The sequence below is a fragment of the Lytechinus pictus genome, chromosome 10 (assembly GCF_037042905.1).
Source record: "Lytechinus pictus isolate F3 Inbred chromosome 10, Lp3.0, whole genome shotgun sequence".
Taxonomy (NCBI): domain Eukaryota; kingdom Metazoa; phylum Echinodermata; class Echinoidea; order Temnopleuroida; family Toxopneustidae; genus Lytechinus; species Lytechinus pictus.
Genome location: NC_087254.1, coordinates 22,373,648 through 22,400,513, shown reverse-complemented (window position 1 = coordinate 22,400,513; position 26,866 = coordinate 22,373,648). Strand labels below are relative to the sequence as shown.

Here is a 26,866-nt window from a genome sequence, read left to right as displayed (position 1 = left end):
TAGTTAATAAATCTAGATATCACAAGGTACATACAAAATATTCTAAGTAATTTTTATGTTTATGTTACTTTCACTTCCTCAATGTAACATTTTTTTATTTCCTTTTCTTTTTTGTTATTTTTTAATTTTTTTTTAATTATGTACTTGTTTTTAATTTTTTTTTTGTGAGTTGGATCTGTCTTATCTTTTCCACCTTTTTTCATGTATGTCTTGGTTGTTAAAGGTTAAAGAGATAATTTGGAAAGGTATGTAAAATTGAGTGTACATAGAATTGATCAGTAAGATATGATATTGTATATTATTTAAAAAAAACTTAATCATATGTCAACATCACTTGAAGTGCAGGATTACAATGAATATGAGCACAAAAAATCTCATAAATTTATGCATAAATTTACATCATGTATGAAATCATAAACATGTACATGATTGTTTAAAAAATTTTGTCTCGCCCAGAGGGGAAGGCGAGGCTAAGGGATCATATCGTCTGTCTGTGTCCGTCCGTCACAAACATTATGACAGATAACTTTGCAACCGAAAGTCATTTTTCAACCAAGCTTGGGTTGTAGATGTATATGGGACGTGCATCAGTAAGGTCAAAGGTAATTTTGAGGTCAACGTTAAATGGCACATAACTCTGTAACTGTAAGTCACTTTACAACCAAACTTGGGTTGTAGATGTATTTAGGAGCCTGTACGTTATGGTTCAGTCAGATGTCACATTGTAAGGTCAAAGGTCATTTTGAGGTTAAATGTTAAAGTTTAGGTGCTCTGATGACACAAAAGTCTGCAATAATAAGTCACTTTTCAACCAAACTTGGGTTGTAGTACCAGGGGTCCTTTGCAGAAAGAGTTGTGTTTAAACGCAAGTCAAAAAATTAATTGCAAGTCCCAAATGCGCGCTGTTGATTGGTTGAAAATCAAGTTGCATGACTTTTAGAGTTGCTATTGATTGCAACTCTTTCTGCAACGGGCCCCTGTATGTTATGGTGTAGTCAGAGGTCACATGGTAAGGTCAAAGGTCATTTTGAGGTCATTGTTAAAGTTTATTTACAAGACTCTCTTATGACACATAACTCTACAACCATATGTCAATTTTCAACCAAACTTCGGTTGTACTTACTTAGGGGACCTGAATCTTATGGTGCAGTCAGGTCAAGTTTTTGTTTAACCTGCTCATTTCTTTATATCTGGATCAATTGGGTTGATGCTCGGAACAAATGATCTTTGGATAATACCACATTTGTGTTCTTGAGGATGACAAGGTCAAATGTCATCTAGGGGTCAAAGGATCATATTGCATATTTTATTAATGGCGAAATCAGGCAAGACTTGTGGTTCAGGAACCACCTTGTTTATTTTAGATATTTGTTTTGCCTTGTTTTGTTGTGTTTGTATGATACATGTATATATATATATTTTTTAGAGAGGTTAATCATCATTAAGATTAAAGAGATTAACCATCATAAATAATCCTCATGTAGCATTTGGGAGGGTTTATCTCTTATTGAATTTTATGTATCATATGTCAGAGAGTAAATATAAGGCATATTATACAGTGTTGAGTCTGTATATTCTTGTATTTCATATTTATGTATATCAAAGGTACATGATGATAGTTTGATAACTTGAATCGGAAAATTGATTTAAAAAAAAACTTTGGGGACATTTTTTATGTTTCATGGATTCTCAGAGGGAAACTGATGTCTCGAAAGATCAAAATTGTTATCATGAATTTCCGAATATTTTTTAAATTTCTTAAAGAATATGACAAGAAAACAACCCATAGCAAAGGATTATTGCTCAGATGACTTTACATTCAAAATATGATGTGAAAACAAAATCCATTGCAAAATGGATGATGATTGCCAGACATTTGTGTATCCTGTTCATGCATTTCTATGTGGATGCATGTGAATTGAGTAGCTCTTATATTATTTCGGGGATTCCAAAATCTTTCACATGTTTCACGGGACTCATAAGCACTTCCCAAACAGGTGTCTTTAGACAGATTCTTCCATGATTAAACATCTTGGTCAAAACTGAACTGTATGTTCAATTTCTGTTTTTATCATTTCTCTTTACAGGTAATGATATTGATTTTGAAGCTTTCATTGTGAAGAAGGAGGCAGAATCTGTTGATCCAGAGAAGAAACCTCCTCTCATTGTATGGCCTCATGGTGAGATAAATGAAGAACTTTATTCCATATAATACTTCATCCTTATTTTTTTTACTCTCCTACGGCCCATTTAATAAAGAGTTACAACTCTGGACCTTTTTCTACTGGAAACTGCCATGGTAAAAGGCAGTGTAGGAAAAACATGAGGGCGACGGGAAATTTCGCCCTTATGACTGTCAAATCGCTCCTGAAATTCCCCAAAATGCAGGCTTTAGGGCAACCATTCTTCCTAGACTAGCCCCAAGAACTGTTACAATTAATATTCAAGATTATTTTTAAAAATCATTACTCTAACCATGGCAGAATGATATTTGCTTTACCACATAATTGTCTATTGCCCCTAAAAAGTAGTCATTAAAATAAAAGAAATAACCCCCCCCCCCTCCGCAATTTCCACTATCATTCCAATGAGGAAAAAAATAGCCCCTAGAAATAATAATTACTTTTCTAACCTAGTAACAGGGCTCAGCAGCAAATCACGATCAAGGTCACCATTACTATAATGGCAATGTTACCATATTAAAACTCGATGAAACAGGGCTCTTGAGACAGATTGGTTTATACTATTTTGATACCAGGGTTCCCAGCCCATCAGGGAAATAAGGGAAAATTATTTTACTTTTTTTCCATTCAGGGAAAAATCAGGGAATTTGATAAGAAATACCTCAAATCGGGGGAAAATGCCTCAAATGAGGGAAAAATTAGGGAATTTTGATCGGCCCAAAAGTAAAAAACATGGTAGTCAGTTAGACTCTGTTATTTTTGTTGCATATCTAAACAACATCCATAATCATTATCAAAGTGGAGACGATGGCAGAACGGGGATTCAAACTTGCAAATATGGGTCCAAGGCTCTAAATACTAGACCACATGACCTTTTACATCACATTACCTGATAGAGGGTTTTAAGAAACATCCCTCCACATAGACGACTGCTACGAGATGACGTCGTTTTGAGGCCTGCCATATGCAGCAGGTCCTCACCCTCGCCGACTATCAGAGTTGAGGACTTTGCCACCTACATTCTGCTGTTCTCCTAAATCATAGTCGATGTGCATGTGAGTGACGTCATTTCAACGCTCAAGCTCAGCCTGAAGATCAATTGCCATGGATCTTTTCCCTTTAACTTTTGAAGGTTTCCATGGCGAAGAAGAATAGTGTTTCATGGTACACCTTGTATCTTTCTTGGGCAAGTGTTGTTCCTGAAAAGGACAACCAAACTCAACATTCTCCTGAAGACGACAAGAACTCACTTGTTGAAACGTCAAAGTTTGGGTGGTCCTTTACAGGACCAACACTTTCCCAAGAAAGATACAAGGTGTACCATGAAACACTATTCTTCTTCGCCATGGAAACCTTCAAAAGTTAAAGGGAAAAGGTCCATGGCAATTGATCTTCAGGCTGAGCTTGAGCGGTTGAAATGACGTCACTCACATGCACATCGACTATGATTTAGGAGAAACAGCAGAATAGAGGTGGTGAAGTTCTCAACTCTGATTGTCTGATATTGCTATATCTCCTAATTCACATAAAAAAAAATTAAAGCAAGTGAAAGAGCAACTGTGCACAAGTGCAAGTTGCGCCTTCTCACCACCCGACCGGGTCATGATGCGATGGCATGCCAGATCTTCCGGGTTGGGCAGCTATCACTCAGTTTCACGTGGACGTACATACACGTCAAGTAAAATCTAATATATGCATATCTATAGTGAACATAGACGACTTCGTTGACACACCAGATAAGTGGACTGATACACTGTTCTCGTTCACTCCTGATGAAACTCTCTAATATCACAAGAGTATAACTTTGCAGTTTTTATGTACGGCAGTGGATTTTCTTTTTAAAACAAGTTAGGGCAAATTTGCACGGACAAGCCCCTGACATCGCAGAAAATCATTATGACATCATTCAACATGACTCATTATTTTCTTGCCAGTTTTCTTCGTTTAAATTTGATTGTTTTTTTTTTAGTTGAGGGCTTGAGACATTAGTGTAATGCATATTCTCAACACACCCAGCAACTAAGATGATGCTTTCATGAATCAGATGCAATTTTAGCAACTAAGATGGGGCTTTAATGAATCAGATGCAATTTTTACGTAAACAAGTGTTATATGCTGTCGTTATTGATACATAGCATAACACTGGAATCAAACAGACTGGAATCAAACAGTGTATTCAATTTTCATTTCTCCATAGGTGGTCCTCACTTCATAGTCAATCCACGTTATGATAATTTTGTAGCAACTTTCTGTCAACTTGGATTTGTCCTGGTCTTAGGTAAAAAAAAAAAAAATCAAATTTTCATGAGCATATTTTTCATTGCTGTTTGATTTATTCTTATTGTAAATGATCCTATACAGAGGCCAAATTAATCCATTGGCTACTGAAATATGTTATTCCCATAGGATTTGTACATGATATATCTAGTTCCTGTAGGCAATGGGTTACTGGTAACTAAGTTATAAGATCTATGTGGGAGCTTGTGGAAAGCATACTCATAGAAATATATATTATACAGCTTTCAAAAGCACCCTAAACCAGGGAATGGATATTTCCGTTCACTGCACAGTACATTAGGAAGGGGAAACCCCACTGGGGTAATTTTCAGAGTTATACAAATCATGCATAATTTTCTCAAAAGGTTGCAAAGATTGTGCAATGATGAGCCAATTACAATGTGTGATGTGAGACAAGGAAAATGATCATTCTTTTTTTTAATATGTTTTATTAATTTTCAAAGGTTTACAAACATCGAATCAGTATACATGTAATAAAAGAAAAATAAGCAGCAAACATAAATAACACAGAAAATGATCTTTCTTTGCTATAGGTAGTTCAGGCAGGATCCCAGACTTCCAGTTAATTCAAAGGGTTTTTAAGTCATTTACAGCTTTCTGGAAACGTTTTCTGTTTGGTTTAGTTTGAATGTTCAAAATAAATTATTCTTAGGCCTGAACTCATAGTTCTCATAGTGTATTGGTATTTTCATATTTTTGCATGAATACCCCTCATCTGATTAACAACTCTCTTGTGCAAAGTAATGACCTAAGTCTTGACTATTACACTAAAATTTGACATTTTCCATCCAACCTGCCAAAGAGTGGAATGTATTTTTGATGAGAGGTTTTTGGAATGATCTGAGAAGAATTTTTAAATCAAGATGAAAGTCATATTATGCAGTCAAGTCTTGAAAAATATGAGTTTCCTTTAGAGATAGTGGGAATAATACTTTTTTTGTTTAACAAAATATCTTATATACATGTGTATGATGTATTTTATTTGCAGTCAATTACAGAGGATCGACTGGTTTCGGGCAAGATTCCATCTATTCCCTCCCTGGTTTTGTTGGAACCAATGATGTTAGAGATGTTCAGGTGAGAAACATGTTAGTGTGTTGACATGGGCTAGAATATGTAATGTACATATCTAACAAGGGGGTTTTCCCCTTTCTCAGTCTTTACCAAATTTTCTTTACCTCGTATATCTTTTATTTTTTCCCAAAAAAGAGAATGTATTATTTTGAGCCATATTTAATAATAATAATAATATGCAACATTTATATAGCACTTAATACAAATGTTTCTAAGCGCTGCATACTATTTAATCACATTCATCCTTTGAATTTGCAACATCAGTATTTATATTGTTTTTCCCCCTCTAATTTTGTATGAATTTCTGGCTGAGTGTGCACTTACAGTTTATTGGGCCTCAAAATGTGGTCTCCCTTTGATTGTTTGCATCATTGCTTTGTACAGCCATGAAATGATAGTCGCAAAGATAAATTTGCCATGCACCCATCAATTGTTTAATATCAATTTATATATTACTTTTACGGGGCCTTGGGGCCTGATGCATGCATAAAAGTTATCTTACTGAGTTCTTTATATTACTATATTTTGTTAGGGAGATAGCAGCTAAAGTCATAGAATAAGGTCTTGATTCGGAAAGAGAGAGAAAGGGGGGGGGGATGACGGGGTGTAGTGAAGAGGAGCAGGGAAGATGTATTATGTTAGGGCCAAACTTTTCTATTCACCATACAATATTTATGTCTTCTTTGTTTTACAGACGGCAGTTGAAGCCGTTCTAGAAGAAGGTCTTGCAGATCCTGAGAGAGTAGCAGTGACCGGTGTCTCACATGGTGGATTTCTATCTACACATATGATAGGACAGTATCCAGTAAGTCATCCGGATGATCCAAACCTTGTAGACAACTCTCATTCTGATGTGTATAATTAATAATTGATAGCATTTATGAGGCGTGATTATAAAGTTGCCTAATCGATGGCGCACACGGTAGATTTCTATCTACACATATGATAGGACAGTATCCAGTAAGTCATCCGGATGATCCAAACTTTATAGACAACTCATTCTGATGTGTATAATTAATAATAATTTATAGCATTTATGAGGTGTGATTATCAAGTTGCCTAATCGATGGCGCACTGTATATTAGCCCGGCTATAGCTCGATCCATATTTCATTGATGCATTCAAAGAATTATTCCTGCCAGGCACCCATTCACTTCACCTGTGTTGAGTACGCATAATGTGGGTAAATTTCTTGCTAAAGGAACATGCCATAGCTGGGATTTGACTCCATGTGTCTCTGATTGAAAGACGAGTCGTAATCACTAGACCACAACTCCCCCACATAATAATAGTTAAACTTTTTAGACATGTTGGATCAGTAAGAGGTAACATTAATATGTATTGTAAATCAACCATTGGAATTGGGACAAGAGGCTTCATGCCACAGTAATTAAGTTAACTTTTTCTGTCCCTGGCGTTCCACTGGTTGATATTTCTTATTTTGTATTGTATACATTAAAATGTATTTTTGAATATTATTTGCCGAATAAATAATAATAATAATAATAATAGTAACAAAAGGCTTATTGCTGTCAGTGGCTATCATATTGTTAATGTGAAAATAGCAAATAATAGCTTGCTTACATAAACATACCAGAGTTGCCTATACTAATTCAATTTCTTGTCATTTTTATACATCCAGGATTTCTATAAGGTTTGTGCTGTGAGAAATCCAGTCACTAATGTTGCAGGTGAATAAAAAAATGTGCTAAAAAAATACTCAATAATTTCAATAAATTCAAACAACTTATTTGGTAGTTAGTCATCTACATGTACTGATATTCCAGACAGGAAATGATGTTCACAACATCTACCACTAAACTTATTTACTGTGTATCATTGTTTTCATTTGAAGGATTTTTTTTACTTAATGGATAGATATGGGTAGCTTTTTATATGCAAGTGAAGGAGCTAAGCAATCAAGATGATCACACACTTATATATTGTGTTTTTAAGCTTGAATTTAAGAATCTGGTGCACACGAGGAGGGGGGTATAAGAAAAGTAGGTTTTTAGTATTTTTGGAGAGGGAAGGGGGGCTTTCTTTAAAAAATGATTTGAATGTCTTGCAAATTTATTTGTAGAACTGTAACCCTTTTTGTCTTCTGACTTCATTCTTTCTGTTCTATTTTCTTCCCAGTGACCTATTTTAAAGATATAGTGGGATTATTTCCATTGCTGTTGATATTTGTTTTATAGTTGTTTGTAGTAGTTGTGTATTTGGGGGGAATCTTGATTGAATAATATCTTCTTTCCCATTTTTCAGTCATGCCTGGTGAAACGGACATTCCATCTTGGTATGTTGATTTCTGCATTAAATGTTTCTTGTTTAATGATAAGGTCAAAGGACAACTCCTTCTGAAAGATAAATCCTATGGGGACTGGGAGTTTTACAAGTGAGGGGGTATTAAGGAAAGGTGTCCTCAGGGATCTTTCCTCTCAGAGAGGAGCTGTGCTTCTGGGGATAATTTTAGGTTTGAATCAAATTTAGGAAGCTGTCCTACGATCCTGGGGCAGTTGGCCTCTCACTTTTAGATATGTATATGATTTCAGAGAATCAAATCAATGAATAGTACTTTGTAGTGTTATAAAATTGTTTCTCTCCATCCCCCCCCCTCTTATTCTCTATTTATCTCTCTTTTATGTTTTACCTTATCGCAGGGCAATGACAGAAGCAGGCATTGATTTTGATTTCAAGATGGTGCCATCAGCTGAGATGTATGCTAAGATGTTTAAATGCTCCCCAATGGCATATGTTAACAAGGTGAATATGCTAATCAACATAAACTAACATATTTTCTGTGAAACTAGTGAATGTAATAAAGCAATTAGGGATAGTGGCATAGGATGTCAGGGAAGTAACTTCCCCCTGCCCTATGATTTTTCTCAAGTATTTAGGATAAATAAAAAGAGGAGCTACAACATTGAATATCTGGCTAGCAGAAGCCAACTATTGGGCTTCTCCAATTCTATTACAGCCATTTTCCATGTTTCTCTCAAAGTGTTGGGATGGTCTAGTATTATACAGTATACCCCACATGAAAACCCATGATGATTTTTAAATGTCTCCTTTTTTCAATCATCAGGTTATAGCTCCCACCTTGATAATGCTTGGAGCAGATGATCATCGTATCCATCCCCAGCAGGGCATACACTACCATAAGATGCTGAAAGCACACGGTGTCAAAACTAGGTAAGAATTTGACAATATCTGAACTTATCAGACAAAAGGGAAGACAGCAACTCACAAAAAAGCAACAAATAATCAAATTCACAAGAATCCCTTTTCTTTTAAAATTGATGTGACGAGAAGATGATTGATAAAATCATTGTTGTGACTTGACACCATGTGAAATAATCTTTATCCCTTAGAGTTCTCTGCTATTTCTAGCACCTCTGATATATGTTTTGGGGGTGGGGTTACCCCCTTAATCGGCACGTATGTCACCCTTCTGATTTGTATGATATTTCCTCCAAAGTAATGCAATTTTTATATTTATGATTATATTTACATGAAATTCCAAACAACTAAGTCAGGCTTTGAAAAATGCTATTTTGTGATTGAGATATGTGTTTTAGTGTTCACAACAAATGTAATGAAAGCATTGCAGTATATTATTAAAAATTGTTCATTTTCCCCCCTCAATTTCTTCTGTAGAGGGATTTTTTTAACTTTTTGATTTTCATTGCATGTTGTATTTTCAAAGGAAATTCATGGATGATACTTTTACTATAAAATGAATAGAATCATTCAATGTCAATCAGTATAAGCTGGAAAAAATCATGAATTTATGAATTTGAAATGTATTTTGTATTAGATTCTTGAGCAACTAAAGTTTTGTTTTCAGCCATTTGTGGCAATACATACAAGTACAAGAATGTTTGTGTGACTTTGCATCTGAACATCAGAAGATGGCTAGCCTTTTGTGACCCTTTTTATGTTATGTACTGTAGACATATCATTCAATAATATTTTGCATGAATTGAAATTTGTTTGATATTTGTTTACATTGACGTCTTTCCCAATTTTTTTTAACCGCATATTTTTTATGAATTGAAAACTTCGAACTGAGATCAAATTTACTGCCAGATGAATGGGGAAATATTGTTATGAAAAATGGGAAAAAAAGAAAGTGATTAAAATCTCCTTGATTTTTATAGTCCTTTTATTTAATTTTATTCTGTATTCTTCATATTTCAGATTACTAATGTATCCAGATAATGTACATCGTATCAGCAAAGTCGATGCCGAGGCAGATTGCTTTATGAACATATATACCTGGATTACAGCCCACCTCTCATCTTGAAACTCTAGCACAAGAATATTAAATATTATAAACCTCTCTTTAAGAATGTCGAATAATCCGTTCCTCTGATTGGTCAAAACTGAGGTCATGTAAACGACCATGCCTTCAAAACAACAAACTAAGGTGGTAACCAAGGGCAACGGGCATAGTTAACAAGATTTCTGCCCGTTGCCCCCTGATCCGCCCCTTAACGACGGGCATAGCAAAATTTGGCTGAAATCCCCATTTGATTGCATGCAAAATGTTGCTTTCTGCGGTGATTACGGATACCAGAAATATCCGCGCGATTTGATCGAAAGTTTTAGACAATTCGCGCATTTACGCGCTTATTGCGCAAGTGCGCGCAACGGATATGACATATCGATGGAACGATGCCGATCTTTGACTTTTGCTTGTTAATTCCTGTTAAAATATATGGCATTTATTGAAAATAAAACTAGCTTATTAAGGACATAACGGATGTATATCAATCATCAAGTCTTGGGGAAGTTCGCTCAAATGCATGCTCGCAAAAGGTGAGTCAGGTGAAAAGATTAGACGGTCACTGCACTTTCTAACAATAAACGTTTAACTCGTTCATGTCGTTACTTAACCTTAGCCTGGGACAGTTAGGTATTGACAAACGACAACGTTAGGACGGGTAGATCTAATGTTAATTGTCGTTAGCTTACAAGTTAAGAGTAGACTCTAGATCTAACGTTAGGACGTAGGTTTAGTCGACTAGATCTAACATTAGATTATACTCTAGTCTAAATTTTAAGACTGAACTTTAGATCTAGCTACACTGTAGGCCCTAGACCCTATTCAGAATCAGACCCTAATTTGGTTCCTAAAAATATCTAGCCTAGGCCTAGTAGGGCCTATCGGTATGAACTGCTCGGGAACTGCTTTGATATTCGATTTTGAGACCTAACTTCAGGGCAGGGCTAAGTAAGGGCCTAGACCTTACGTTAGCTTTGGGCCTAGGCCAGGGGTAGGCTTTTTTGTTTTAGTTTTACTAGATCTAAACCTAGACCAGGCCCTAACGTTTATGTTTAATAATTCGGTTCATAAAATATATATGGACTGCTTTTATATTCGAGACATGGTTGTTTCAATTCGGCTCGCGGGTACCGCATCGGCCAGACCATGCCCTCGGGCAAAGCCCTCGGGCATAGTCGCGTTGCGGTCCCCTTGAGCCTCTAGAAACAACCATGCCTCTCAAAGCAGTCCATATATCTATACTATATCTCAAGTGGAAAATAAAATTGACTAATAATAGCTACAAAAATAACACAACTATGCAATTTTTATGCATTTTCACTGCTTTCACTGAGTTTTTGCCTTAGAAACAGTAGGTTTTGATGTGCTTCTTTTCCAGCATGAATTCTATGACATCATTTTATTGAAAATCTGTTTGTAGAAACATTTCATTATGTTTTGTTTTCAGTGTTACAAAATAGATTATATGGTCTTCAACACAACTCATGCAAAAGAAACTTTTAGTACCTGTGATATTTTATATTAATTATTATGCGTGATTTAACCCCGTATGGTTGATTGATGTGATTAAGGTATGATTTAACATAGTCACCCTTCCTCAATAAGAAATGTGTTATGTTGCCTTGTTCAAAACTAAACTAAAACTTACCTTTTTCAAAAGAGTTTCAATGAATAAGTCAATTTTTGTTATATAATTTGTAGAGGCAGTAGGCTTCACTTTTTCTTGTAATTCTATGACTTAATCACACTTTTTGTTTACTTATCTTGTTAACTCTATCACCTTTTAAGTATTTTAATGCGCAGTTGGGTATATACTTATTAAAAATTGTGCGCTATAAATATACAGGTATTATTATCATTAACATCGGCAGTATTAATAATACTAAACTCTTGATCATCACTATTTCCATCACCATAACCTTCATCATCACAATCACCACCAACTTAAAAATCACCATAACCATTACCACCTCCACCACCATCATCATCATCAAAACCACCACCACATCATCATTATCATAATACAAGATACTGATGAACTCATTAAGAAATATGTAAATAAGGGGAGTATATTCCCCATATCTTACTAGGTGCTACTGAAATGATTTATCAAATATCTTTTAATTTGAAATTGAAATATATTGCTTTCCCCTCAATTGTAAGAATGTAAACATATATTTGTTAATTATTGTATTGCAGTAGGAAAATATGTTCATGCTTGAATAATATCATGTAGCATAAACATATTTGCGCTTCCTTAAATTTTCATTAGCAGCTATGAACTCTTAATAGGTCAAAATGCTACAGTATTTAGTAGATTCTTGCCTCTTGTCTATGTTCTTCAGATTTGATTTACCAATATAAACTCTATGTAAACTTAAATGCTTTTTAGTAACTTGGAACAACTTGGATTTTTTTTTAAGTTAGAGATTATTTCTTGATTTACCTCTCTGTGAAGGGGTTGTTTTGATTTTGACAAGAATAAATGTTCCTTCAAATCTACAACAAGTACAATTTCACGTTTCGTCATTTTGAGCTCTCAACAAAAACATCAAATGAAGAAAACAAAGCTCTTATGATTTTGACATGGACATCTCAAGAAAAACAGAAACCTGGACCTGGACATTAAAATAATGTTTTCACTCAAAATCTATATACATGTATGCATATATATTTAGACAAGTAAATGTGTAAATCTTGAATTTGTTAATCTTCTTTTTCCAATGTAGTATTAATGGTCAGGTCCACCCCTGAAAAAATGTTGATTTGACTCAATAGAGAAAATATTAAACTTGCATAACGCTGGAATTCATCAAAATCAGGTGTAAAAAAAGAAATCACATTTTAAATTTCGCTTATTTTTTCACAAAACAGTTATATGTACAACTCACCTATATGCAAATGAGAAAGTAGATGATATCAGTCACCATTTCTTTTGGGTTTTTTTTTTATTGTTTGAATCATACAATATTTCAATTCTTACAAGTTTGACAAGTCGACATATTCGAATGCAACTTTGTTTCATAGGAGAAAATTGAAATATTACATATTGCATATAATCCAATACAATAGAAATAGTGAGTGGGTGATTTCATATGTCCTCTCATCTGCACATGATGTGAATATAACTGTTTGGTGAATTTAAGGGAAATTAAACTTTAAAATGTCATAACTTTCTTATTTTACATCAGATTTTAATAAAATTTTCAACTATCTATTTGGGTGGACTTGACCTTTAATGAAGTTTTTTTCATATTGCTGAGAGTGTTGTGAAATTGAAGACTGTGAGATACATTTCCCCGGGGGGGCCACTTCCATTGACGAGTGGATACCATGCGCGACCATGGGGTCTCGAAAAGACCCCTAAACACGTAATTTCCATATTCTAAAAATGCACCCCTTAACAAGTATTGGCGTGTGAAACCCTACCCTTAACAAGTATTGGAAACAAAAACGATACTATTGGCAAGTATTCCCTGAATTGTACCCCTAAACAAGTAAAATTTCAAACACGGACGTTGGTCGTCGGTTTTACCTTTACCTACATCAATGGGTTTAGTACAGCCCAACTCATGCAAATCGTACTCTAAACACGAAGTTGTTGACTCCTGGGGCAAAAAGTACATCCTTTATAAAACATTTTATACAAGTATTGGAAACAAAACGATACTCTTGGCAAATATTCCCTGAATTGAACCCCTAAACACGTACAGGAATATTTTGTTATGTCACGGGTCCTTCGGTCGTTGGTTTTGCCTTTACACAAAATTTGGTTTAGTATAATGATCCCACCTTCCACACCTCGCGCAAATCGGACTCTAAACACGTAGAGTTGGGACGAAAAGGACATCCTTTATAAAACATTTTGATTTTGTTTTATCATCCCCGCATATTTGACCCTAAACACGTAACTTTCCTAGCGAAATAGATACCCTTTTTTCAATATTTTTGTGTTTTTGACACCCTTATCACGTTACGTATGTAACGTGCCCTATCTTGAAAAAGACATCCTTTTTACGTGTTTTTTGGTCGCGCATGGTATCCATTCGTCAATGTAAGTGGCCCCCCCGGGTACATTTCACAGAATGAGAAAGGGTTAAATTGAGAAAGTGATAGTAAAGGTGAAGGAAAGAAAGTGAAAAATGGAAATCAGTAGTAGAGTGTTTCGATGAGGCCCTTTGTAGCAGTTAATTTTGAGTGAAATTTTATGAAATACCCCTCCCCGCCCCCCTATCAACCCTTCAATCTGCATTTGACAAATTAAAATGAATGTCAATTTATTTAAAATCAAACATTTATCAGGCACTATTTATTCCTGTCAGAAAATATATAGTTAAAACATGAAATGTATCCTAGTTTGGCAATATGCATGGATACAGTAATATTACAATCGAGCTGTTGAAATCTCGGAGCCTCATGGGGAAATGAAATTCAATTAAGCAGAGTTGATATGGGACCACAACATTTCCTGCATTAACTGCTCTTGCTTCATGAATTAGTTAATCAATTCATGGGTACATGGAAAAGTACAGTATATGTGATATGTTTCGTATCTTACAGTTTCAAAGACAGTGCATTTCAGTGCTTTGTTATTTCCTGGGAACGTACTATATATGTTCCGTTTTATATGATTTGTCATGTACAGCCTTTTCCATTCATTCATTCATCTATCAAATAATTCACTTCGAGTTTGTGACAAATATTTATGCAAACTTGTTAGTTTTTGCCGCCCCAAAGCATGTCCTTTTCCCATTCTATTGGTTTCATGTTCTTTTTGTTTACTTAGTTTTGAAGGTAAAACACTGCTTATTTTTATCCACCTCTTATGCCATGGTAAACAATTGGTTCAATTGATTAGGCTAAATTCCAGGAAGCAAGATAATCAACCTCTCAGTATTGCGTTGTGTAAAACTCCGGTAAAACTCCAGATTGTTTAAATCAATAAAATTCATCCATCAATTATTGTTTTAAATACCAATAGTTTACTTATACCGTGTAAATGTAAGAAAAGATGTGTCGCCATTCCTGACATGATATGGTAACTTTACAAAAAGTCTTGAAACAAGCTAATATTGAGACCTCGTCGGGAAGATCCGCAAGGTAAACAACGTGTATTGTGCAGTGTCGCGATGTCCACGTATGCAAGACAGTAGATAGTCCGGGAAAGCAAACTGTCGGGATTGAATCAAAGTGCGAATCTCATATAGGAAATAACCTTTGACTGCAAATATCAACCCATCTATTTTCCTTGATCAGATAACGCATCGTCATTGACAATTACCTTATCTAACTAAGCTTAGAAGTATTTTAACTGAGCATGCCTAACGGTGGTGGTTACGTCAAGACTCCGGTATTTGACTCTCGGGGAAGTTCAGGCAGCAGTGGCAGTGTGTCGATCGGCGGGAGCCGCATATTTTCTCCTCTATTGATGCGACCCAAATTTGTACTTGTAATTGGCGCAATCATGCTCTTATTTCTATTTTATCTCCTTTTACCGAACTCGCCAGCAAAGGCCCAAAGTTACAGCTGCAATGTGCCTTTTCAAGTGGACCAGGCAGCATTTGTATACAACAAAACATATCCAATTTCAGGAGTGGAGAGAACTGTTGATGGTAGAAAATACAAGATTGCTGTAATTTCAGATCCAGACACTACAAATAAAGATCCAAATAAGGAGAACCAATGGATGAGTTACTTAATAAAGGGATCATTGTCTATCAGCTCTTACGGAGACAAGATTTCAGTGAACTTGGATGATAAACCTGTGACGTTGAAATCGCAGCTTTCTCAAGGTGGGCGTGGCATGGAACTCTCTGAGTTGATAACGTTCAATGGAAAGTTGTATACAGTGGACGATAGGACCGGAGTCATATACGAGGTAGCAGGGGACAAAGTTTATCCGTGGGTTATTCTTCCAGATGGAGATGGAAAGAATACGAAAGGTACAGTTATAGTAAAGAAAAATTTATCTAAAAAATCAAAATAAAGATTGAAAAGTTGTGTAACTATTTTTAATTGTTTTTCGGTATTCAAAGACACTTCCTTTTTAAAATATGGCATAAGCAAGTAATTGAATTTGGATTTACATCAATATTCATAAATAAAGTCTATTCTGGTATAATTTTTGGTTTTAGGAAATTGCTTTGAACAGGTTCATTGAGTCATATATTTCTTGCCTCTTTGGATTTTGAGACAAGTCTCAAACTTCTTCCAGAAATCAAATTGCCAAACTTTTTTTTTTAGCATGAGATGATTAAGATTAAGTGAAAAAAACAGGCAAAGAAGAAAGAGAAGAAAATGAAGAGGGGAAAGTAAATTTGAAGAAGAGGAGAATGGTCGAGCTAAAGCATGTAAAGGAGAAAAGGAAGGGTAAGAAGAAAGGAGGAAGGAAGAATAAGCATGAATAAAGAAAATACTTAATCATATAACAATGAATAATGACTTTTAGCTACTTTTCATATTCATTGCGTTAATTCATCATACATGTCATTTGTTCCTATCAAATTATGGAGCAGGTTTGAAAGGCGAGTGGATGGCTGTAAAGGATGAGCACCTGTTTGTTGGTGGACTCGGTAAGGAATGGACAACCATTACAGGAGAACTACAGAATCTCAATCCGCAGTGGGTCAAGGTTATCAGTCATCTTGGTGCTGTCCACCATGTTAATTGGGTCGGCAATTACAACGCAATGAGAAACAAGGGTGGATTCCCTTACCCAGGTAATTATTAGATTCCATGATATTTGCTCTGACAATACAACTTAGTCCATTGAAATGTATCAATTTTATTTCATATACTGTAACACTTTGAGGACAATCACATCCCTGGAATACTGAATAACACTTTTGAGGACTACATTTGCTAGAGGCTTTTTAGATTATTTTTTTTAGAATTCAGATCAAAGAAACAAGCACATTACACTTTTACCTGCATTTTCGGGTTCACAACAATTCAAAAAATTTCTAACTATTATTTGGCATACAGTTACCGGTATTATGTATTTCATGGAAAAAGATAATGATTGGAAAAAACTGTCAGATTTCAAAGATTCAGATTTGTTATTATTTCCTATTGATGCATTTTAGTGTGTTTAACAGTTACATAGTGAAATTTCATGTTTGCAAATTACTCCCCCCCCCCCTCCAAAAAGGATTGATATCACAAAAAATTACATTATGCTATGATGAAAATGTGAACAAATTAATACATGCCGCCCTCAATGAAGAGTTGGGTACCTTCAGGCCAAGAGAACCCAGGCAACAAAATGATGAATATAAGATTATTTGTATAGTTATTGTTTGAAAAAAAATATATATATATGTCAAAGCCCATGTCTAATACAGTACTTTACACAGTTTACAGTGTACCTGTATAATCAAATTTTCAGATAAAGGATAGTCTTGATAACATGTTCAGAGAAAATTATTCAACAGTTAGAGTATGAGGGTACCTGCATGATCATCAGACAAAGTAGGGATTTTTTTTTTGCCAGTCGTTTATGGAAAGCATCCTTAGTTAGTGCAGTATGCAAACATGTATTCTAGATTTACCTGTAGGCTGTTAAGTGTGTAAGTTAACAAACTTCACTCTGAAATATGTTATTTATTGGTTCATGTGTATGAAACTTAATATTGTATTGAAATCTTGTGATGTATCTCCAATCATCTTGTGATATAGTGGGTGGACCTCAAAATTACATTTTACATGTATATGGTAGTGGTTTTGATAAGGAAAACTACAAATATGTACACTGTACATGTATGTAATTTATTGTTGCTATAGATGTTTTCTGTGTTTTCTTTTGTCTCTTGAGATTATTAAGTCAACCAAAAACTCAATTGGCATGGTGCTGGTACATGTAATTCAAAACATTGTTTTTGTTCATCCTTGATCAGTTGATGTGTAAGTGCTTGAGCCAAAAATTATATACACTGGAATAGTCATATTTTGATTAGACTTGCTAACCACTGTTTCTATCAAGAAGACTTTATCAAGGCTGAAATTTAATACTTGGCAGTCAGCATGTGTTATTGTTAAAGGAATTGGCAGAAACATTTTTCCCTTAACTGGCACCAGTACATCTTAGGTATCAGGACCATGGGGTGACACCACAAGAGGGGAATGATTGCCAGTCACTGTCCCCGTCCCCCCTCCCGATATTCAAGTAGTGTGGAAAAAAAGGAGAATCAAAAAGGGGGGGGGGGGAGAAGGGAGAAAAGAATGAAATTAAAAGGATACGTCTGACTCTGGGCTGTGTAGTTCTATAATACTCTTTAATTTGATTAAGAGCAAATATATGTATGTTATCATCTTAATGTTACCCGCTTACCCCCAAAAATAAAAATTATTATAATAATAATGATAATAACAATAATAAATGAATTAAAAATAATAAATAAATAAATAATGAAAAAATAAATGAATAAAAAAAAATTAAAAAAAATTAAATAATCCTGTCACAGCCCCTGAACAGAACATAGGGGAATTAAAACGGTTCAGATTTTTCTCTATGAATGGATATAATGATTGGTAGAAAAGCATACAATAGAGAAGAAACCAATCAACAAACAACAAAACATGGAAACCTATTACCTGTACATTCAAAAGCCATACAACTTGTTTTCAATTCTCAGTCATCATTTCACCTTACAGTTCTTTTTTTTTCTTGACAGGTACTCTCAAATGCATGTTTGTTGTAATTGTTAAGTAAATAAAGATTCCCTTTTTCAGGTGTATTAATTTGTTAATTCCTATATTTTTAAGTCTTTTTTTTTGTAGGATGGCCCCATAAACATTTGATAATGTTATCTTTGAAACTGTTTCATTTCCCTTTGAAATTTTCTTAGTTCCTTGTAATACATAGTTATGGATAATTGCAGTATATTTCAACCTTATGTGAATTACAAAATCAACAACATTGTGGGGAAAACATGTAGAATGACAATTAAATAGGCAGTATTTTTACAGCATTGGTACATAGTGTTATGCTTTGCTCATGGTATATTAATTGCAGTATGATTTTCATTCATTTCATTGTATTAGGGTACATGATCCATGAATCTGGAGTTTGGAGCAACGTCCACAAAAGATGGTTCTTCCTCCCAAGACGTGCCAGCACCGAGAAGTACGAAGAGACTGCAGATGAGCATCGCGCAACCAACCTTCTCTTCATGTGCAATGAAGACTTCACGGACGTCCGCTTCATTAAGATTGGCTCTCTCAACAACATCCGCGGGTTTTCATCATTTAAGTTTGTTCCCGGTACAAACGAACAGGTGATCGTTGCACTGAAAACGGAAGAAGATGCAGGCAAGATTGCTACCTACATCACCGCTTTCAACATCGACGGAAAGATCCTCATGCCTGATAAGAAATTTGCGGACATTAAATATGAAGGAATAGAATTTGTATAATGGTAATTTATTCTGATTAGATTTATTATTACCTTGATAATCTTGATAAAATAATTATATTAATTTGGGATCTGTTGTATCATTTGTATGGCCATTTTTTAAAATCAATACTTCTAGTGATAAGTGATGTCCAGTTTTATGAAACAATTTTATTTTGAATTTGAAGAACAGTGAAGTCCACCCAGTTATTTAAAAAATCTTTAAAGAAAAAAATTAAATATATTGGGTGATTTCAAGTACGGTGTTAACATCTGGTGTTGGTGTTGTGACAACACCAGCCACAACACTGTACTTGAAATCATGCTGGTGTTGGGATTGACCTCTGAAAATATGACGTATTTCTGGCAGTTCGTGTTAAGCGCTGGTTTTAAAAGTCGTCTGCTGAACCCGAGCATTACAGCTGGTGTTGACGATTTACGTGTAATTTCCCCATTCACCAACACCAACCCCAGGGATTGTGAAAATCGTGATTTCAAGTTCAGTGTTGGTGTTGATGAAATGTAGCTCACGAACAGGTGGCGAACACGAAACATCCCCGTAAAAGTATCTTTTACAGTTAAGATGAGCGCAAATCATTAGATTTTTATACATTTTAATGAAAAATAATATTTATGCTTTCTGATTCTTGCAGTGATTTTAACCTTTGCATTCTGTACAATAGGATTTTATTGTGATTTCTCCCCGATTTCACTTTTGTCGTCTAGAATTTCTTGCATAAAGTTGAGATGATCAGCAGCGCAGAGGCGTGACGTCATAGGCTATCGATAATGCAATCGGTATCACTCCTCTGAACCTAGTGGTTCAGCAGCCTTCTCACGCTCTCAACACCAACACCGTACTAGAAATCACCCATTGTAGTACATACATGTACATTAAAAGTTTGATGGAAATCCATCAAAAGTTATTCTAAAGTGTATATAAAATGTTAAGCTTTAAATTCATTATGTTAAATCACTAGCAGAGTGCTCCCTCAATTGTCATTTTGTTATTTCATGATTTTTTTTTTATGCACAGGTAGAGTGATATTATAAATGACAATTTGTTGAATTTTCATCACACAGACGAGGGCTTGCATGGAAAATTATAAAAGTGGATTTGATTTTGCTTTTTTTCATTTGGCCTTCTTTCAAACATTGTGTGGTTGACACAGAAAAGGCACTTTTAGACTCCTCTTTACATGTACTACTGTATCTGTATTTTTTAGAAATCATTGAAACATCTTTGTCTTTCTCTTCAGTAAAGAAATATATTTTTGCATTTGTTGTAAATTTTCCACCTAATATAATTCTAAGATGATGTTATGTGCATTCAGTGGCAATTGATGAATTTCAGTATTTATATTAAAAAATTGAATTTGTATAACAAATAGGCATTGTGTAATGTCCAGTAGTCAGGATACAAGAAACGTACAATTGGGCCTTATTACATGAAGCTTATTGAATGATTGTTGGGTGTATTTCTATGATTCATTGATTGCATTTCAAGATCATTATATATAAAACTTTGTATTATGGGGTCTGTATAGAGTACAGACATTATACATGTATTTCCATGTGCTTGCATATTTTAAATGTACGTTTACCTTTAAAGTAGTCAAATGGCAGCTGTGGCGAGTAGTGTATATGACGTATGAAAGCATTATTTATTTCATTAAATCATGTCTTTGTACTGAATGAACGAAATACTGATTATTTGTTTTTGGACCTCATCCTTTGTTGACTTTTTATCTTTGTCCACTTTTTTAATTAATCTGTACTGCATTATGATTTGTGATTTTGTACTATTCATATTTTATTTTTGTTAATTTCTGGATGTTAGATAGAACTACATGTATTTCATTTTGATTTTTCTTTTATGTGTATTATATGAAATGCATCTTTGTATGTAGGTATTACTATCATAAGATTATTTTTATTCTTTTGAAAATTGGAATATACTATTAGACTTAATGCTAAATATATTTTTTCAAAGATGTATATAACTTTGAGTTTGAAAAGAAATTGAAAAAAAAATCATTTAAAAATGGTTTGGACCTAAACAGGCTTGGGGTCAGTTTCATAACCCACTGTTCAACTTTGCCATTATACTACCATGGAAACCTTAATTGTGATTGGCTACTGAGACCCGTTAGCATGGTACATGTAGTTGCCATAAGAGCAAATATAGAATGGTGCAGTAATGCCCCCACCTTCCACACATTTGTTACTTCAACATATATTCAAAGGAACTAGCAATTTTTTACTTCAATATATCTTCAAAGGAACTAGCATCAATAATTTTGTTCAATGGGGAAAAAACAGTGGTTAATATTTCCTGTACACTGGTAGTGACTTCTAATAACATGTTCTATACCCAGCCGTGCTAGGACCTAAATTGAACCATTAGTATTATGATGTTTCCAGGGGCCCATATTCTGAACTCATATTCTGAAATCGGGTTTAAATTTAACCCTGGTTTAAAGTTGTAGTTTAACTATGGAGAGCCAATTGGAGCACAAATCCCTAACAGTACACATTCAATTCATTTCATTCATTTGACACTCAAATTGTTCATAATTGTCTGGGAATGATAAGTGAAGTATTTTCTTCATTATGAAAGCAAAAGGAAACAAAATAGTAAACATAAGAAATGTACAATATAAACATAATTTTTGAATTTTTGGCTCCCTATAATTTTAGCACAGGGTTAGACCGTGGTCTAAGTTAAACCGACTTCAGAATATGGGCCAGTTATTTCACTGCACTATGTGAAAGTTCACAGCATTTAACTGTAATATAATTCTTCAGGCAGCATACAGTATTACCAAATAGAGATTTATGAATAGATTGTGGGATATATATAGGCCTACAGATTTGGAAATATACATTCTATATGCAGGTATATACTTTTGTCATAATAACAAATATGTGAACATAAGGATGTATCTATCTTTTTATACTTTGTCTGATTGAAGGTTAAATGTCTTGCATCCCGCTCTTTCTGGAAAAATAAATCAATTATTAAAGCAGTTTTATTTATTTGCTTCTATTTAATTGTGTTAATGGTGAGATACATGATCAAGGAAAGTTTGTTTTTCTTTAAGGGTACTTAAGGGAGCTTGCAAACACTAATGCTATGTACCGGTACTTCCTCCCATTGACAATGTGACCAAGGTTCGTGGTGTCACTGTCACACATGTATTACTTCCCAATTCATTTAGTACACTACACACTTCACCTAGATTTTCTATTTGATTTAGTGCCCCTCAAGATATTAAGGTCAGAAACAGCAAAAAGAGACGTTTTGTGTAGATTTTCAGTCTCAGGGAGAGATGCACATGTGTGACATCACAGATCTTGTTCGGATGTCATTAGTGTTCCCAGAATTCAAATATTCCTTTATTGTCTGTCCAATTTTTACTCAAACTTTTGATCTTCTTCCTCATTTCTACTGTTCACACTCAAGCTAACTTGTTCTGGGAGTTTCAGCCACCTTTTATGGCCATGCCACATACTGCTGTCATTCTACATCTTCTGCCTCATCTCAAAATTCTTTGAACAGTGTCGGATGTTGGTATAGTCCACTTGAACAACCAGTGTTGTCTTTCAACATCTTTACAAGCCAATCAACCAGTCAAGAGTAAACAGTCATTTCACAGACTGTCTTGCAGACAGGGCCCCTACTCTTCATCTTAATATTCTCATTCATCTCTCTCTCTCTCCACCCCCCCCCCCCTCCCTCCTCCATCTCCTTTCTGTCTGTCTCCTTTTTATCTAACCTATCTCAAAATTCCTCCCCCTGTTCTCCAATCAAATTTCCAGCACAGATATTGTAATTATTCTTGTTACTAAATATCTACAATAATATTTATGTTGGTCACCACAAGTTCTGTCTCATCTATCCATTCCTCCCTTTCATTCAAGTTAGCACACTCAAGAGTAAAAATTAAGATACAAAGTAAATTGTTCAACTTGTTGAAAATTTAAAATTTTTCACAATGCATCACAGAAATACACTTGAGATCACAATACTCCCAATAAAGGCTGCCCCTGTCTTCCTGTCCAATGCAGCAGGGGTCAGTTTCACAGTAGTTCTAACTTCTTGGACAACCCATACCCCAATGTGCTTGTCTTTGATGGATGTCACTCTTGAACATAGACTTCGAAAATCTCCATGAAATTGGCCCCATATGGCACAGTGACACAATCCAAACAATGATCATCTGACTGGTCAGTCATAGAATAACATTAATGCACATTGGTTTCAGGAAATATTAACGTCACATGTAAACATTCCACTCCTGAAAATCAGTGTATGTCAGTTCATCTACGTGATCATAGAGTCAAAATTATATGCTTCCCAGTTCCCACTTTTAAGCCCTGCCTTCAAATAATTTTTCTATGGGCTAATGGATCCATTTTGATTACATGTATTATCATACAGCTTATTTCTTACATATTCCTCTTGGCCAAGAGTTTCTCCTATTTCTTCTATAAAACCAACATCTACACATTAGGCTGCCTGATACAGCAACTGCCAATGAATGCAAAAAAAAATGTAGTTGAAAGAGATGAGTCTGTGAATTTAACCAGACGTTCTAGGAATGTGCATTCAACTACCGAACTAAGCAGGATTATTCCCATGTATCAATAAGTGAATGACACAAAACAAGGAATATCAATCAACTGAATTTTTAGACAACATTGCTCTTTGGTTTCTTGTTGTAACCTGTGACTGTTTATGTTTCTAGTGATCATAAGAATACTTAACTTCATGTACCAGTTTGTGATTTTTACCAATGATCATTGCTTCTTAGAAAATGCATTTTCTGCGGGAAAACAGCAAGGATATAATGTTTTCAACCACGGTGAACCACCTGCATCATAACTGCTTTATAAGATCACTAAATGATTTGATCTGAGCAAGAAGTTTAAATACATCCAATCAAATTGAGGCAATCCAGACTGTCAAAGCCTTTCAGAGAATATCAAGTATATTTCAATTTAGTATCGTACATGACATCGGTCATGTAGACAAAGACCTTAAATACCATGCATTTCAAATGGCTCTACAAGACTTTGTCCACATGGCCAACAATAATAACCTCTAAGATAAAAGTACAGAACTAAATATGCGAACTAAATATATATGCCATCATTCCATCCCTGCATAGAACTTGCTGAGGAAGTCTGTTTGTGGCGGCCTTTCTGATTCATGGAAGTAACGCATGACATGTGTCCTCTGCTTCCACACTTTGATTGTTTCTTCTAATTCCATCTTTCCCTGTAGGTCAAAGTATAGAGTGGGAGAGGAAGGGTGGAGAATCATGATAGGGTCAGGGTTCAGAAAAAAAAGGTAAACATTGAATCAAGTGAGAAAGAGAGTGACAGGATGATAGATATAAGCCACTTTTTAAATTAATGTATGATTTTTGAAAATGAACATGGATAAAGTTTAATAAAGCCTAATATTAATTAAAGGGGAATCCAGCCTTGGCCATAAAATGTTGTGTTGGGAAGGAGAAAAATCAATTAAACAGAATGGTGAAAGTTTGAAAGTAATCGGACAAGCAATAAGAAAGTTATAGCTGTTTTAAAATTGAGATCACTAATATTATGTAGATTTCAAATTGGCAACTAAGTAAGAAAATTATGACAAGGGGCAAGGACAACTTTCCCATAGGCCATGTACTTTATTATCAGGGATTTGTGGTTTTCTCCTAAGTACCCAATCCCCTGGGGCAGTAATCTAAAATATAACCCAGGTAGTATATTGTTTTATGTCCTCATGAAAGAAAAATATAATTTGAAATAAAACTTTTGGGAAAAATGACATTTTGGCAATAATATGTATTGGAGTACATGGAAGAGTAGTCCTTGCCTTACATCACTATGACATCCCATATGCGGCCAATTTGAAGTCTCCATGGGTATAGTGATTACCAATATTTACAACTTTAAAAATTCATAACTTTCTTGTCGTTTGTCCAATATTGTTCAAACTTTCACCTATCAACTTGTCTGATTTTTCTTTTCCTTATAAAAACAAGTTTTTATTTGGGTTGGATTCCCCTTTAACATGGATGTTTCTTTATACTGATAAACTGCTAAAAATAAAATCCAAGTTGACATCTCCCCAGTTAATTGCACAAAAGAAGTACAAATAGGTATCAATGCCATACAAGCCCAAATTAATATTTGTATGTACCTGCTTAGACAGGCTTCCCGAACAAAATACAACAAGTGGAATGCCTCTGGCCGTCTCACCTACATCACGCGATTCAATATAGCAGCAGTGCTGATTTTGAAAACTACTATAACTCGCACAAGATGTTCAGTGATACTTGGTTACTCTTATTTCCACGTTTTATGAACTAGACCAATACACTTATAGAGATATGATGGCAATTCAACAAATACCCCCAACGTGGCCAAAGTTCTTTGACCTTACATGACCTTTGACCTTGATCATGTGACCTGAAACTCGCACAGGATGTTCAGTGATACTTGATTACTATTATGTCCAAGTTTTATGAACTAGACCAACACACTTTCAAATTTATGGCTGTAATTCAACAAATACCCCAATTTGGCCAAAGTTCATTGACCCTAAATGACCTTTGACCTTGATCATGTGACCTGAAACTTGCACAGGATGTTCAGTAATACTTGATTACTATTATGTCCAAGTTTCATGAATCAGATCCATAAACTTTAAAAGTTATGATGGTAATTCAACAGATACCCCCAATTTGGCCAAAGTTCATTGACCCTAAATGACCTTTGACCTTGGTCATGTGATGTGAAACTCAAGCAGGATGTTCAGTGATACTTGATTAACCTTATGTATAAGTTTCATGAACTAGGTCCATATATTTTCTAAGTTATGATGACATTTCAAAAACTTAACCTTAGGTTAAGATTTTGATGTTGATTCCCCCAACATGGTCTAAGTTCATTGACCCTAAATGACCTTTGACCTTGGTCATGTGACATGAAACTCAGGCAGGATGTTCAGTAATACTTGATTAACCTTATGGCCAAGTTTCATGAACTAGGTCCATATACTTTCTAAGTTATGCTGTCATTTCAAAAACTTAACCTCAGGTTAAGATTTGGTGTTGACGCCGCCGCCGCCGTCGCCGCCGCCGTCGCCGTCGGAAAAGCGGCGCCTATAGTCTCACTCTGCTATGCAGGTGAGACAAAAATGACTACAGATCAAAAGTCAATAAAGACAAAATCAAATACAAAACTTAAATTACATGAATCATTTATCTTTTTGTTTATCGATCAATGCTTATTTTGATGGCATCTACATCACAATATTAAAATCTTCCAAGGACAAAAGCTGAGTGGGATGCATCTATAAAAGAGAATTTACAGTGACAGTCAATGACCATTGTAAACAAAATTGAAATACAACATATTCAGTGTCAAAAGTGTCCATAAATAATGAAGAAGCAGACATTTTTGTAGTATGTACTTTTATGTTCACTAATTTTGTAAGTTTGAAATTGCTACATTATAATTTCACATGCTATAAGCAAAAACTTTGGATAAAAAAAAAATCATTGTATGCCATAGAACCATTTTTTTTTTTGAGGGCGGGGGGGGGGGGTGATATTTAGGAAG

The 26,866-nt window shown here is 34.9% G+C and overlaps 2 protein-coding genes across 3 annotated transcripts in view; both read left to right on the top strand.

Moving 5' to 3' along the window:
- Nucleotides 1-12,344, top strand: part of LOC129270334 (acylamino-acid-releasing enzyme-like) — a 38,728-nt gene extending 26,384 nt beyond the window's left edge. For both annotated transcript variants that reach the window (XM_064105568.1, XM_064105570.1), the window contains exons 13-21: nucleotides 2,088-2,180; nucleotides 4,381-4,461; nucleotides 5,470-5,558; nucleotides 6,250-6,360; nucleotides 7,198-7,246; nucleotides 7,821-7,851; nucleotides 8,216-8,318; nucleotides 8,641-8,747; nucleotides 9,756-12,344. In XM_064105568.1, coding sequence (XP_063961638.1) covers nucleotides 2,088-2,180; nucleotides 4,381-4,461; nucleotides 5,470-5,558; nucleotides 6,250-6,360; nucleotides 7,198-7,246; nucleotides 7,821-7,851; nucleotides 8,216-8,318; nucleotides 8,641-8,747; nucleotides 9,756-9,861 — 770 coding nt within the window. In that variant the 3' untranslated portion in view covers nucleotides 9,862-12,344. The remainder of the gene's footprint in view (nucleotides 1-2,087; nucleotides 2,181-4,380; nucleotides 4,462-5,469; nucleotides 5,559-6,249; nucleotides 6,361-7,197; nucleotides 7,247-7,820; nucleotides 7,852-8,215; nucleotides 8,319-8,640; nucleotides 8,748-9,755) is intronic.
- A 2,367-nt stretch (nucleotides 12,345-14,711) lies between these two features.
- Nucleotides 14,712-22,263, top strand: LOC129269293 (soluble calcium-activated nucleotidase 1-like). Its single transcript, XM_054906779.2, has 3 exons — nucleotides 14,712-15,785; nucleotides 16,359-16,562; nucleotides 18,886-22,263. The coding sequence occupies exons 1-3, from the start codon at nucleotides 15,161-15,163 to the stop codon at nucleotides 19,254-19,256; spliced, it is 1,200 nt and encodes a 399-aa protein (XP_054762754.1). The 5' UTR covers nucleotides 14,712-15,160; the 3' UTR covers nucleotides 19,257-22,263.
- The last annotated feature ends 4,603 nt before the right edge of the window (nucleotides 22,264-26,866 follow it).